The following is a 14,019-nucleotide window of genomic DNA, read 5'->3' as shown; positions in this document are numbered from 1 at the left end:
TTTAAGCAGGTGTGGCCCTTTCTAAATAGGTTTGATCTTGGTCTGTCCGTGGCCGTGGCGGTGCTGGGCATTAGTTTCTTGTAGGACTTTCAGAGCACTGGCCCTTTCAAGTAGAGGTTACTTGAAGGAATGATGCTCTGTCACCTATGGCTTCCTGTGCTAACTGCTTTGAAAACAACTGGAAAAAATGTGCTTGAGTGAAAGTAGAAGCTTCTCCTCAGATACAGTTGTGGAAGTCAACCCAATTGAATACTATCTCTAGGAATTCAGGCAAGACTGTATTGGAAGGCACTAAAGAGGGCTCTTGCAGTCAGCAAAGCTGTCAATTGGTGATTGTGTATTCATCTAGGTTTCTGCAAGATGGTCATTCCAAAGCTGATTTTCTGAAGAAGGTTGAGGCAGTTTTCAGAAACTCTATACAGTGACTTCAGTACAAGTTGCTGCAGGCAACAGTCCTGTAGAGCTGTTGTTGAAACTGCATTTCTAGCTGGAAACATAACAAGGTCTTCCACTGAATTTAGAAAAACCTTTATCAGAGCAGGCCCTGATCTGCTCAGAGTGGAGGCACTAGCTTGGTTTTGCATTTTGCATTGCAGGACTAGTATCTTTTTCTTTACAGGGTAGGTAAGGACCTGCTTTCTGTGACTAATGACTGGTTGTGGCCAGAAACTAAAAGCACTCTTGTCCTTTAACAAAATAAGTTATGGATGCTAGGTCAGTAATAATGGTGCCGCTTGGTCTGCTGCGCAGGAGAAATCCCCAAAAGGGGCAGTTCCAGTAGTACTTCAGTTGTACAGTGGTATCATTCACACTGAAATGCAGCCATTAATTGCTCTGTAATAGTACTATCCTTTTTCAGGTGGTCAGTAGAGGAGAACATTACATGCACATGATCTCCTACATTTTTCTCCAACTGCATACCTAGTGGATTAGAGATAATGAATTTTAAATATGGAGTAGGAAATGCTGTGTTTTATATAGATACAATACACTGGGATTTTAAGCATTTTTAATATTCCTTTCTTTTATTCTTCAGTACCACTTCCAACTCAGCCGCCAACAACACCTTCAACACCACCTCCACCACCTACAATCCCTCCTGCAAAAGAGGGTGAGTGCTGCATGTGTGGGTTTGTAATAATTTTAAGGTGTTGATGCAACATTTTTCTGCTTCTGACAACTGTTTTAGACCTGTGGGGATCAGATTTCACAACGCATTTGCTACAGTGACACTGTTAAGGCAGGTGGCTTAAATTTTATGAGCCAAAAATCTGACATCATTATTGTGTTATTGAAATTTGCAGAAAGGTTAAATATGGGTGAGATTTTCTTTTTCCAAAACTCCAAACCCATGCATATTGTGCAGCTGAAGCAGACATCCTAGGGTAGTTAAAGTTGTTTTTTGAAAATATGTCTGCTTTGGATAATGGGAAAAGTTTTGGCCATGTTCAGTCCCTTCCTTCTGTTTATCATTTGAACATGTAGTGTTTTGTACAGAGTCTCATAAATATTTCCATGTGAGGAGCATTATTATTGGAGACTGAGGGTCAAATCCATCAGCTTGAAGTCAGTGGACCAAAGTGACTTCTGGTAATATAGAATTTAACCATAAATGCAGGAAAAAAAAGACCTTTTTAGAACCTTAGAGCAGGAGATATATGTATTCTTTTTTTAAATCCAAGGAGTATGCAACAGAAAATGAGAAATACTAGTACCTGACTTCCTGTCCCATTCTCTGGATTTAGATGAGCATTTTTATTCATGATGAAATATGTTGAAAGGCATAACTTTGCTTTGAGACTCTTTGTTCCTGACCCCGAGCAACAGACCTGGATTCTGTAGAACATTCAGGGTTCCTCATTCCCATGAAAGACTGAGCAGCTTGTATGAGGTGTACATCTCCACAGGGCATTTTGAGTAGGAGCATGCTGGAATAAGATGAGATGGTGGAAACCTGTGTTGTTACTAGATAGATAGTGCGGTTAAAGCGGTGAGCGTTAGACACTACAGAGCTAGGGTAACTTTTTGAACAGACTAGTTTCCCACTGGGAACTTCCACAGTTGATATTCTCTCATGTAGCTTACTGTGCCATGCTAGGAGTCTGAGATTATAGAAGTTCATGTGTGACTTTACTTAACAGCATAAATAAAAAGAACTGTTATGGCCTTGAAGTGTATTCTGTGATAGGATGCCAGTGCAGAACGTTCACCCCTTGCAGAGCTCAGCTGGTTCTACACCTGTACTGAAGTCAATGCCAGAATGTGTGTTTGCTAAAGCCTTATGGACATTAAACAAGGGCTTTTCATGAGAGTTGCATTTTCTTAAGCAATTTATGAGATTTCCTGAGGAGCTGAGGAATTGCTCTCATTCCAAAATACTTGTTTTTCTTTCTCAGTGTGCAAAGCAGCCAAAGCTGACCTAGCGTTCCTGGTGGATGGGTCATGGAGTATTGGAGATGACAATTTCAATAAAATAATTAGCTTTCTCTATAGCACTGTTGGAGCTTTGGATAAGATTGGTCCTGATGGAACACAGGTAATCAACACATAGGGAGATGGAGGGTGCATGGACTTGACAGGGTGTTTTAGACTAGCACCAGAAGTGAAATGAATACAAAAGTAATTGACATCATTTTACAGTTCTTTTGAAAATATAAGCTACTTTTTTTTTCAATATAACCTTTTATACGCACCATATAGTAAAATTCATTATATTAATTTTGCTAGCATAAAGACTAAGTATCATTTCTGTCTCACTGTGATGTTTATTTCCAAATAAGCTAAAAATGGCATTGATAAGGAAAATTAAAGGTTTGTTTATTTAAAATCCCATGCTCTAAAAAAATCTACAGTGCTTTAAGTAAAATACAGTATTTACAGTGATAGTTCTATTTATGTATTTGTTTAGAGATGCCTTTTCACTGTTTTTTGCTATACAGCTGTTTCCCCACAGTATTGTCTATGGTGCTTTAGAAACATGTAAATGCTTAAGCTTAAGCACACGAATAGCTGCTTTTAAAGCAGGGAGACCACTTACAGAGTATCAAGTTCAATATATGTTTTGTGAGTTTTAGGTGTTTAGTGTAAAGTATTGAAATACAAGGTCTGGTCTCATGTAACATCATATTTGGGAGAGGCAATATGTCAGAATATATTCTTGCAGCTTTCTGTTGCTTGCTTCAGTATTGATCCTTAAGTTACTTATGTGCAGCTATTAATTCGTGGAGAATGAATAAAGTCCCTGAAGTTCTGTGTATGAGTAACTGTAAACTGTGTATGAGCAGCTGTAACTAGGATTTTGCTTTTGGGCTTGCTTTGAGAGTGCTTTTGCCAAAGTGGGTATTACTTTTTTCATCCTGTTTGCTGCAAAAGGAAACCAGAAAGTGTTACATGGTTGCCAAGGCTGCAGAGAGTAAAAATAAACTTTATTTAGTGAAAGCTTCTTAAAGAGAGAAAAAAAACCTGGCTTCAGTTTAAGGATGAAGCAGAGTTAGAAGAGAATCCTTGTTTTAACTGGGCCAATTCACTTTTTGCTTATCCGCTGGGTGAAGCTTTAATAATGAACACATCTCCTTTGTGCACAGGTGGCAATAATTCAGTTCAGTGACGATCCCAGGACAGAATTTAAATTGAATGCATATAAAACCAAAGAGACTCTTCTTGAAGCTATTCAGCGAATAGCCTACAAAGGAGGAAATACAAAAACAGGTAAGAAAAGTCATGATTATGATGAAATTTTCTCCCTGCTACTCTCTGTTCAGTATTTCTTTCCCATTTGCTAGGTAGTTTAATTTATCAGTGCAAACCCAGTGAGAACATGGTATCTCCATAGCAGAGGTGGTTGGTTGGGCTTCAAACAAATCTTTGTAATCTGCAGTTTGCACCCTTCACTCTCTACTGCTGGGTATTCACCCTCTGACCAACAGGGCTGTCAAGGGTCAGGGAGGAAGGGAGAGAGGCAGCTAGGCAGAAGGGAATGACTTTGTGGGTTGTGGAAGGTAGAACGTGGATTAGTACAAAATCAGCTTGGCAAGTGGAAAAAGTGGGATGGAGCTTGCAGAGCATGCAGAAAAGTGGCCAGAGTGGAGGGTCTGTTTGGTTATAAGCCAGGAGAGTTAAGCCTCAGTGGTATGCTCAAGACTATGCTCGGGAAAGATGTCTGTTAACTGAGTGTAGCTGCATTGTAGTTAATCCCTTAAATTAGCTCCCTGATGTGAAGAAGTCAAAGATGAGTGCTGAAAGGGTTAAAACCTGATTTAGTTGGAAACTGTTTACTCAAGAAAATGCTACAATGGCACCTTCAGTTGTACCTGGACTGAACCCTACAATTCAGAAAGGGAAGTTTTTGTAGCTTTAACCTGCACAGAATACCCTTTGCCACTGTCATGGTTTAACCCAAGTGGGCAATTACGTACCACGCAGCCGCTCACTCACTCCCCCCACCTTGGTGGGATGGGGAAGAGAATTGGAGAATGGTAAAACCTGTGGGCTGAGATAAGAATAGTTTGATAATTGAAATAAAGTAAAAATATAATAATAATAATAATAATAAGTAATAAAAAAGGCAGATAACATGAGAGAAGAACAAATCCCAAGAAAAGCAAGTGATGCACAATACAATTTCTCACCACACACTGACCGATACACATCCTGTCCCCAAGCAGTGATTGGTCCCTCCGGGTAACATCTCCCAGTTTATATACTGGGGATGATGCTGTGGTGTGGAATTCCCTTTGGCTAGTTCAGGTCAGCTGTCATGGCTCTGCTCCCTCTTATACCCCTCCTCACTGGCAGATCATGAGAGACTGAAAAGTCCTTGCCCAGGGTAAGTGCTTCTTAGCAACAACTGAAACACCAGTGTCCTATGAACATAGTTCTCACACTAAATCCAAAACACAGCACTGTATCAGCTAATAGGAAGAAAATTAACTGTATCCCAACCAAAACCAGGGCACCCACACATGCCATGTTCTTGATCTTCACCTTCTGGACTGAGAAACAGAGGCCTGAAACAATTAGATTTTCAAAGGTTAGGGTAAAAATTAAACTTTTCTAAATCTCTATTTTAGTAATTACAGAATGCACCAATTTACAGACTACTCGGGACCCAACAGATTTCTCTCTTTATTGATGCCTACCACATGATATGAGAAGCCAATAGAAACTGGGTTTATGTCACAGTGAAAGTATGCTGTCAATTTTTTTCTGTTTCAGGGAAAGCCATTAAGCATGCAAGAGAAATCTTGTTTACTGGAAAGGCAGGCATGAGAAGAGGCATTCCAAAGGTTTTGGTTGTCATTACTGATGGGCGATCACAGGATGATGTGAACAAGGTCTCCAGGGAAATGCAACTAGATGGTAAAATGTGCAGTTTTAAGAACTATTCACGTCTTCCTTTTTCTCTTTATTTATAACTATGTAAGTATGGGTATTAGATAAGGGTAACTTTTGCTCCATGAAGATTTCCAGTTTAAAAAAAAAACAGAGAAAGAATCTCGCTAGGATATGGTTAGAGTCTAGATTTGTGTGTGATTAATGCAATTATTTTTATTTTGGTGGCGGTGCTAAATGTAGTAGTCAATGGAACTGTTCCCATGATGAATAATTTAGGGGACATGATCCTGAGAGTCTGGACTGATGTCTATGAAATGTAGCCTTGTGGTTACCAGCAAACTGGACTGTTGTATTCTCTATACAAGATATCCTTTGAAAATTCTTTCATATGTTCTTTTACTGGTTCTGATCTGCTCTCATGTTGCACTAATTACCTCTAGGAATTTCTTTTTAAAGCACCAGTTCTAGAGGTTTAAGCAGCCACACAGTGTTGTGAGTCTAAGTATAAAAACTAGGTTGGTTGTAGAAATGTCTCATACTGAGGTTTGTATCAAAATCCAAAGGCCACAGTGTGCCACATGGAACAAAATTAAAGGATGGAAGAGGAAAAGATGTCATCCTTTCAATGTGAGGAGATTTAACAACAAATTAGATTTGTGCTCTTTTATTTGCCTTTAGACTTTGGCAGCTAGGAAGTTACCAGTGTATATTGGTGATTCCTGAAACCCAGTTCAATCGTTGATCTTGGCTGCCTGCTTGTATTACCACTAGATGCTGGGTGCAGTGCCTTTAAAGTAAAATCACATCACAAAATAGTAGGGCATGCATAACTTCTTTTAAGTAGCAATCAAGAAAACCCTGTGGTTGTGAATAAATTGGAGAATATGTCTGACTACAAAAACAAAAATAGCCGTTCAACAGGCAGGTAAGTCTTACAGTTGCCTATTTAACTATTAGATTGGCAACAAGCTTGAAAGGAGAAGGCATACAGTGGGGGTTCAGTTGCTGACTGGGATGTGCCATCTTGAACAAATTACTTCCTCTCTCTCATTTCCTTTTGTGCATGCTGTATGTTTAGGCTGCTGGTAGGTTGAAGCAGGTGCTGGCTCACATCTGTGATTGAGACTGGGATGATGAGGTGCTGATCTTGGATGAAATATTGATGATATTTCTATAAATATGCAAGTCATATTTTTATAAATACGCAAGTCATATTTTTATAAATATGCAAGTCAAAGTTTTGTTAAGCTAAAAGCTCGGCAGAGGGTGATGAATGCCCCTGGGCTTTATTCAGACTTGAAGACAGTGTTGCTTGACTGGAGTAAATCTGGGAGTGAGCCGTACAAGAATACAATATCATTAACAATATTCAGCCTCATGTAGACAAGTTTTTTTCTTTATCTGTTGTGGAAAGAAAGTGTTGAAAAACTTCTAGCTAGTTCGCTGCTCCTCAAACATATGGGATACAATTTCTTTTTCACCAAAATCTTTGAAGTCAGGGTCAAATTTCAAAATATATTAATGTAGAATATATAGAGCATATTCAACCAGTGCAGTTAAGTCACTGATGAAATGAGAATGCATTGATTTTGTTGTTCACTCATGAGACAGCAGTGGCTTGAAAACTCTGATTAATATCTGCCAGTGAACAAAATCCATAAAAGACCTATATGAAATTAATTTCTGTGCTTTGTATTTATGATATACTTGACACATGGATATTTTTGTGTGTAATACAATATAGCATTAAATTAGAAAAACATTTGAACATACACTAAAACTTTAAACTACTGAATAGTCGTATGTCTTCAAGAAAACACTCAAGCTTGAACTTACTAACTCATTAAGCATAAATAGCCAAAAGAAATACCTCACAGAGAATGTATTACATTTATTTTAGATTAAATAGATGCAGGAATTTGTAATAATAATAATAAAATTTCCACCTTTGTATTTAATCAGGAAGGGAGCCAGTGCAAATACAGTTGTATTCATATTGTACTTCCACTCTATAAGTGAATGACTCACAAGACTGCTCTTTTTTGGTTTACAGGTTTCACCTTTTTCGCCATTGGAATAGCTGATGCTGATTATTCAGAGTTAGTTAATATTGGCAGCAAACCCAGTGAAAGACATGTCTTCTTTGTGGATGACTTTGATGCCTTTACAAAGATTGAAGATGAGCTGGTCACTTTCGTTTGTGAAACTGCATCAGCAAGTTAGCCATTTTGACTTATACTTGCTTCTAAAATAAGTGCTAATTATTGGGTTGTTTGTAACTATTAATTTTCTATTAAAAGGTATTTTTGATCCTTTTAAAATAATTTACTGCAGATAATATAACTCTACTGTTATTTCCATAAAAGTTTAAGGAAATGAAGGCTTTTGGATATCAAAACAATTAATGGTTGTTTGCTACAAATCAGGAATACAGCCATTGGTTGAAAAAAAATTATTTTAGATATGAAACTTTGCTAATGGTTCAAAATATAGCAATAAAAATTTAATTGTTATATTTTATTTTCTAGACTACTTCAACCATCTGTAAGAATACAGTTGGCTACATTCATTATTACTCAAATCACATTGTTAATTTATTAATGGAGAACTAATAATGTTTCTATTACCAGAGAAAGTAGAAGAGTTGTAGCCTAAGCAAAAGCATAAACCGTATCCAAACTCTTTGAAATCTCTGAAAACACCAAACTTAAAGCTTTTTACAAAAATGAAAGACATTCTGGAGCAACACCTAATGGTTAGAGGTCAATAATTCCCTTGCCTTTAGGTGTTTGCCCTCAGTATGTTTCCTTATATATCAGGTAGGACATAGACAGTGTGTAGCTTATGTAAATCATTTGTGATTATAAAGAGTTCTCATGCCTAATACTGCAAGTTATCATGAGACTGTGAGTTATCAAAGCTGGTGAACACAAATATGTTGTTTGTGTCCCAGTAATTCTTTGGGTTTGACCATAAGCTCTACTTTAAATAGTAGAGAGAATGTTGAACATTGAGAATGCTACTCAACAGTAGCATTTATTGGTTACTTGTTCTTGTACTCCAAAAGTGATCTCTAAATATAAGTATCCTGGGGTGCCATATTTGACACCTTGCCTCTTGGTTTATTGATTTCCCAGGGCACCTTTCCTGGAAGAGATTAGTGTGCTTTCTTCTCAGCCACAAGAAAAATATAAACCAGATTTACAGCTATTTAAAATGTGTGCACACATATTAAGGACTGTGTGGAATTCTGGTCTCTGTTGCTCATGAAAAAGCTATTGTGGCAGAGAATGCCACCTAAAGTAATTGAAATTGAGATGGAGTTAGGTTGGAAAAGGTCATATGCTGAGAACTAGGTTAAAACCCAGTATAAAAAAATGGGGGTTTTATGCAGCAGACAGTGAATTTGTTGTCACAAGAGATTATGAAGGCAGGTTCATAGAACGATTAGACAAATTCATGGACAACAGATCCATAAGATAATACAATGTGGAACACATAGCGATGTACCCTTTAATATCTTTGCTATAACCCTTGTGGATCCTGAGGAGCATCAACTGAATGGAGTAGGGAGTGGTCAGGTTTGCATGCCCTTCCTAAACATCATCTCCTTTTGATATTGCTGGGGATAGAGTACTGGGCTGACTGGATCATTGCTCTGACCCAGTTGGACGTCTCTTGTATCCTTAAATATATCTTTACTTCTTTTCCAGCCTGCCCATTGGTAATTAAAGATGGCAACAATTTTGCAGGTACAGTATTTTTGTGTTCATATTTGTTCCTGATTTATGGAATAATTTTCATTACCTAATTTTCACAATATTAGGCAATAAATTTCCCTTTTCAAAACCAGCTGTTAAACAGATGTTAAATGAATCTGATGCAACTGGATTTTTCCTCTTTTTTTATTTCCTCTAATGCAGCATTAATTTAAATTAATAGAGTGTATATTTTGATACCTTCCAGGATTTAAAATGATGGAAATGTTTGGTTTGGTTGAAAAGGAGTTTTCAGCTGTGGAAGGGGTTTCAATGGAACCTGGTACATTTAATGTTTACCCATGTTACAGACTGCACAAGGATGCCCTGGTATCCCAGCCTACCAAGTATGTATTAATGTATATATATTAGAATCATAGAATCATATTCATAAAACACATGAGAATAATTGTCCAGTGCAGGCAAGTATTCATTTCAGGGACCAATATTTTCATGTCAGAAGAGCAGAGATGCCAGAGTGTTTGGTGTCCTGAGTCTTCAGTCAGTTTCATTCAAAAATAGCAGTTGTGGGTAACACTAAGTAAGCCCACTGGCTCTTTCCGGTTTCCCACATGAGCCAGTTTCAGGCTTGTGCCAGTTTAGCACCTAGGAATTTCATGCAGGCATGTGTCTGGGCAGATTCCAGCATGTAGTACTTTGTGAAAGGTGCCTCTGGAATGCAGGTTGAAGTCTGAGAGAGTTCAGAATGTCTTTGAAGCAGGGGTCAGAGCAAGAACCTGCTTTAGCAGGTCACTTTTACTTCAGTCTATGTCCATTCATTGATTGTAGAGGAAGATTATCTCCTTATGCTGAAATGAGTCTGTGTGAGCCTGATCTAGTACCTTCCTGGTAGGCAGGACATAGTTCAGTTACAAAGGCTGTGTCCTGGGAGAGAAATGGAGGGGGTGATGAAGAAACCTCCCTTTGAACTTTTACAGCCATTCCTCAGAGAGGAAGTGATAGAAATTATCCATTTCTTCTATGAACAGTGTGTATGCTGTGTTTGGTCCCTTTCAGTCCAGTCCCCCACTTTGTAGTAAGTGGCACCAGAGAGAAGTAGTGGCCCTGAAGGATTAAATATGGGAAGATACAACAAAAAGTATTCTTTAGCTGAGATAAATAAGAAAGAAAGAAATTACTTTTAAGGCTTATATTAGATTTTAGTCTTTTTTGTGTGATTATCATGTCATGTCCCAGATGAGGCTGTACTTGGACCTGTTTCACATTCTCCGCATTTAGTTTCCTCCTGGGTCTAGATGGGCTGGAATTTCCAAGGATTAACGTTTCTCACTTCTTTTTCCCTTTCTGCTTCTTTCTAACTGGATCTGCTGCATTTACATGTCTTTTCTAGTTGCCACCCCAGCCCAATCTTACTGCTTCATTAGGCTTTTACTTCCTTTCATGGTTCAGAGAACACCTTTCTCTTAATGATCTACAGGTATGTCTGAATAATAGTGCTTGTTTTTGTCATCACATCTGTGCACTGAATGTCATTAATGTTATCCTCTGTGTTTGTCCCACCCGGCTTATTGACTTTTCTTTCATTCTTTTTACAATGGATATACTGTATGCCTTTTTTCTTACACTTACTGAGTTCCCTCTCTTCTCAATGGGAAATGTGCAGTCTAATATCACATTTGATCATCTACAGATTCTGTGCAGAATATATTGCTTATATATCACATTTAACTCATTTGCTCGCATGATTCATGTCTGTGTATTTTATATGTGCCAGAAATAGTTTGGAAGGAATGGATCATATCTGGGAGGAAAAGAAATTGATTAAATAACCACTTCAGGCTTCTTTCAGATCCCTTTACCATAATTTTAAGGAATCAGGCTAGTCAGTCATTTCAGGCCCTCATCCATATCGCCTACTTTGGGTTTTAACAATGAAAGGTTAAATTAAACTGCAAGTACTAAATGACAAATTTTAGGAAATGGCATAAAATAGCATGCCTCTTTTATGTCATAAACTTCCTGTCTTTGGAAAAAATTGTAAATTATGTTTCTGAATTGTGTGATCTGTTTTGTCTTCACTTTCTTCTATATTAACTTTGAAATGTACAAATTACATTCCCTATTATATAGAAAGCTTCCTGTTACAGTCTCTATCACTCCTAATTTTAATCCATCAGTGATGGTTTAATGACAAAGGACATGTCTATTGAGACTGGTCTTCCGAGCAACTTCTGTTTTCATTGTCTGTCAAACCCGAAAATAGCAAAGCGTCTTGCAAGTGGCAACTGTTTTTTAAAAGCTTTTAGTATAATTAATTTCAGCTTTATTTCAAATGGAACTCTGATCTGATCTGCAATTTTTTAAAAAAATTAATAGTTAAGGGCAATTTTGTAAATTTCAGGAGGAAAAATCTCCTTTGTTCATGAGAATTCTTTCGATACTGATCAAGTTGAGTAGATTTTGCAAACACTTTTTCATACCGCTTAGGTCTTGATTTTCAAAGAAATTTACAGAGTAGTAGAAAGCATCTTGAGTGAATATCTGGTGAGTAAATCATCAGATTTAATGTTTGTTTCAGTTTAAAAGACATTACTTCTCTTACAGGTATTTGCATCCTGAAGGTCTCCCTTCTGATTACACCATTACGTTTCTCTTTCGCATACTCCCTGACACGCCTCAGGAGCCATTTGCTCTTTGGGAGATTTTAAATGAAGGATATGAGCCACTGGTTGGAGTTATTTTAGATAGTAGGTATTTTATGTTTTATCAGTGACTTTGTCTTCAGCTGCATGACTTATTCATTCTGTCTCTAATATTATTCTTTGTATTTTCCACTGTTTTAATCTGCTGCCAGAGCAACTACCTGAATCTGGATAGTGATGGTTTACAGTGGATGTTTTTTGGATTCAATTTAGCTGAGTTTAATTTGGAGTTAGAGTCAAAGTTTGAGTACAGTGCTCTCAACTGGGAGGAATGATACTGAAATCCAAAGAGCTGTAACAGATGTAAAATGATGTAAGGGAGGTACTAATTTGCTTTTAAAATTTCTGCTGATGTCAATCTGGTTCTAGTAGAATCTATTCTGATATACACCAGTGGTACTGACCTGATTGTATATGCAGAGGCAATGCAGTCTGGTGGATAGCAGAGCTAGAGACTTGAGCTCTTGATGACTCTTCATTTCTATCTGATTTGACTTCTACAACTGTAAAATAAGGATTATGATTTAGAAGGTTTCCATATTTAGAGTTGAGAAGATGTAGATTCTAAGATAGCTGTTCTTCATGGCTGCCAATTTTAAAAGAAGTGTATTAGTACTCATCTTTCTATCTTTCCTAGAATTTTTTAGGTATGTCACTTTTAAATAAGTGGGAACTAGGCACTTAGCTAGCTTGAGGATCCATGCGTGCTTTTCCTGTCCAAATCCCATGGAGAACTAGTGGGAGAGTAGGATCAGGTAGACAGGGGTGAAGTAGACTCCCAACTATTGGTCCAACCTTCCTGTCAAACCAGGAAAGAGCATTTCTCTGGGATAGCTTGTTACTCTCAGGTCAATATACCACTTACGAATGTGTTTTACTATTTGATAGATTTGATACAATTTGATATGACATCTTTGATTGTCTTCATTAAACACAAAATTGACCCTTTCAAATAATGTACAGGCTTTTCCTTTGTCTAACACAGAGCCCTTATTTTTATTCACACACAGATGGTGGTAAAACTCTGACTTTCTTCAACTATGACTACAAAGGAGATTTTCAAACTGTGACTTTTGAAGGTCCTGAAATAAGGAAGATATTTTATGGGAGTTTTCATAAGGTTAGTAATGGTAACAATCACAAAAAGAGCACTCTGAATAAAGGTTTAGGAGTTTTTCATGCTTAAAAATCTTCTTTCATGTGGTCAACCACTGCCAAAAGAAATGTATTTTGCATATTCATAATCATCTACCAGATTGTCCAAATTTCTTTGCAATATTGAATTAACATTAAACAAGTCATAGTTTCTCTGATGAAGCTGATGTGATCAATGTTCATCTTGTGCTTTGTGCCTGTACTTTAGACTTGATAAAAAATACTTGCCTTGAAAAGTAATTTGGAAATAAATTTGCTTTTCCTTTTAAGGCTTGGATTAGAAATGTCACTTATAATGGAATGAAAATGTCCAGCAAAAAAAAATTATCTTTTTTTTGACCAGAATTGTTATCTTAAAACATATTTCAAGGGCTATGCCATGTCGAACTTTTCTTGGCTCTTAGAGAACTTTTACACATTCTTCCTTAAAGTAGATGAAGTAGTGCTGGGATTATAGCCCATACTTGTTGCAGAAGGTGATTTGTTGTTCACTTTTATTCCTGATGTTTGTATCTTACCTAAACAAAAAAAAAAAAAAAAGGAGACAGTGGGTTGAGGGATGACATTTACAGAGCTTAACTTTTCCGTACTTCCTTCTGAATTGACAGGCCAAGAAAGGGAGAGTAGGTCAGGGCTGATTCTGACTCTCTTAGTTTGTGCTTTGGAGGAATATATGGACAAGAGAGTGCGAGTGAAGGCTTTAGGAAGTAACTCTGTTGCTCCTCTCTGTTTTTCTGCACTGTGTTTGATGTGAATTGGTTTCTTTCAGTATAAAAGCTCCGTGGTGAAAGATTTTGCTGTGTGGTTAATGCATAATTTGCAGAATAAATTTTATTGCTTAGTTTTGGCTTTTGCAAGTGGCTAGAAAAGATGCATTGATGAAATCCTATGTTATATAGTAGGATCATACAAGGCCTGGGAATTATTACTGACCACATAAGTCAAGGGCTCTTTGGGAGCTGGGCGGTATATGAAATTGTATAGGTTTTTTGTGAAGGATAAATTATTTTCTTGCTGGAAAAAATATGTGAGGTGTTGCTTTGTATACAGATGTTCCATGAACAGAAAAATTAACTACACTCATTAAAAGGTTAGAGTCATAGAATAAT

At 37.3% G+C, this 14,019-nt stretch overlaps 1 protein-coding gene across 4 annotated transcripts in view; it reads left to right on the top strand.

Annotated features, from left to right (window-relative positions):
• Window positions 1-14,019, top strand: part of COL14A1 (collagen type XIV alpha 1 chain) — a 116,066-nt gene that overhangs the window by 64,988 nt on the left and 37,059 nt on the right. For all 4 annotated transcript variants that reach the window (XM_062627100.1, XM_062627099.1, XM_062627101.1 and 1 more), the window contains exons 25-33: window positions 1,037-1,111; window positions 2,397-2,536; window positions 3,585-3,708; window positions 5,215-5,358; window positions 7,388-7,552; window positions 9,048-9,086; window positions 9,301-9,439; window positions 11,658-11,800; window positions 12,766-12,875. In XM_062627100.1, the coding sequence (XP_062483084.1) occupies window positions 1,037-1,111; window positions 2,397-2,536; window positions 3,585-3,708; window positions 5,215-5,358; window positions 7,388-7,552; window positions 9,048-9,086; window positions 9,301-9,439; window positions 11,658-11,800; window positions 12,766-12,875 (1,079 nt within the window). The remainder of the gene's footprint in view (window positions 1-1,036; window positions 1,112-2,396; window positions 2,537-3,584; window positions 3,709-5,214; window positions 5,359-7,387; window positions 7,553-9,047; window positions 9,087-9,300; window positions 9,440-11,657; window positions 11,801-12,765; window positions 12,876-14,019) is intronic.

This window comes from Pezoporus occidentalis, unplaced genomic scaffold (genome assembly GCF_034315485.1).
Source record: "Pezoporus occidentalis ecotype Australia unplaced genomic scaffold, CSIRO_AGI_Poc_V1 ctg3, whole genome shotgun sequence".
Taxonomy (NCBI): domain Eukaryota; kingdom Metazoa; phylum Chordata; class Aves; order Psittaciformes; family Psittacidae; genus Pezoporus; species Pezoporus occidentalis.
The sequence above is the reverse complement of the archived record's forward strand: the minus strand, read 5'-3'. Positions and strand labels throughout refer to the sequence as shown.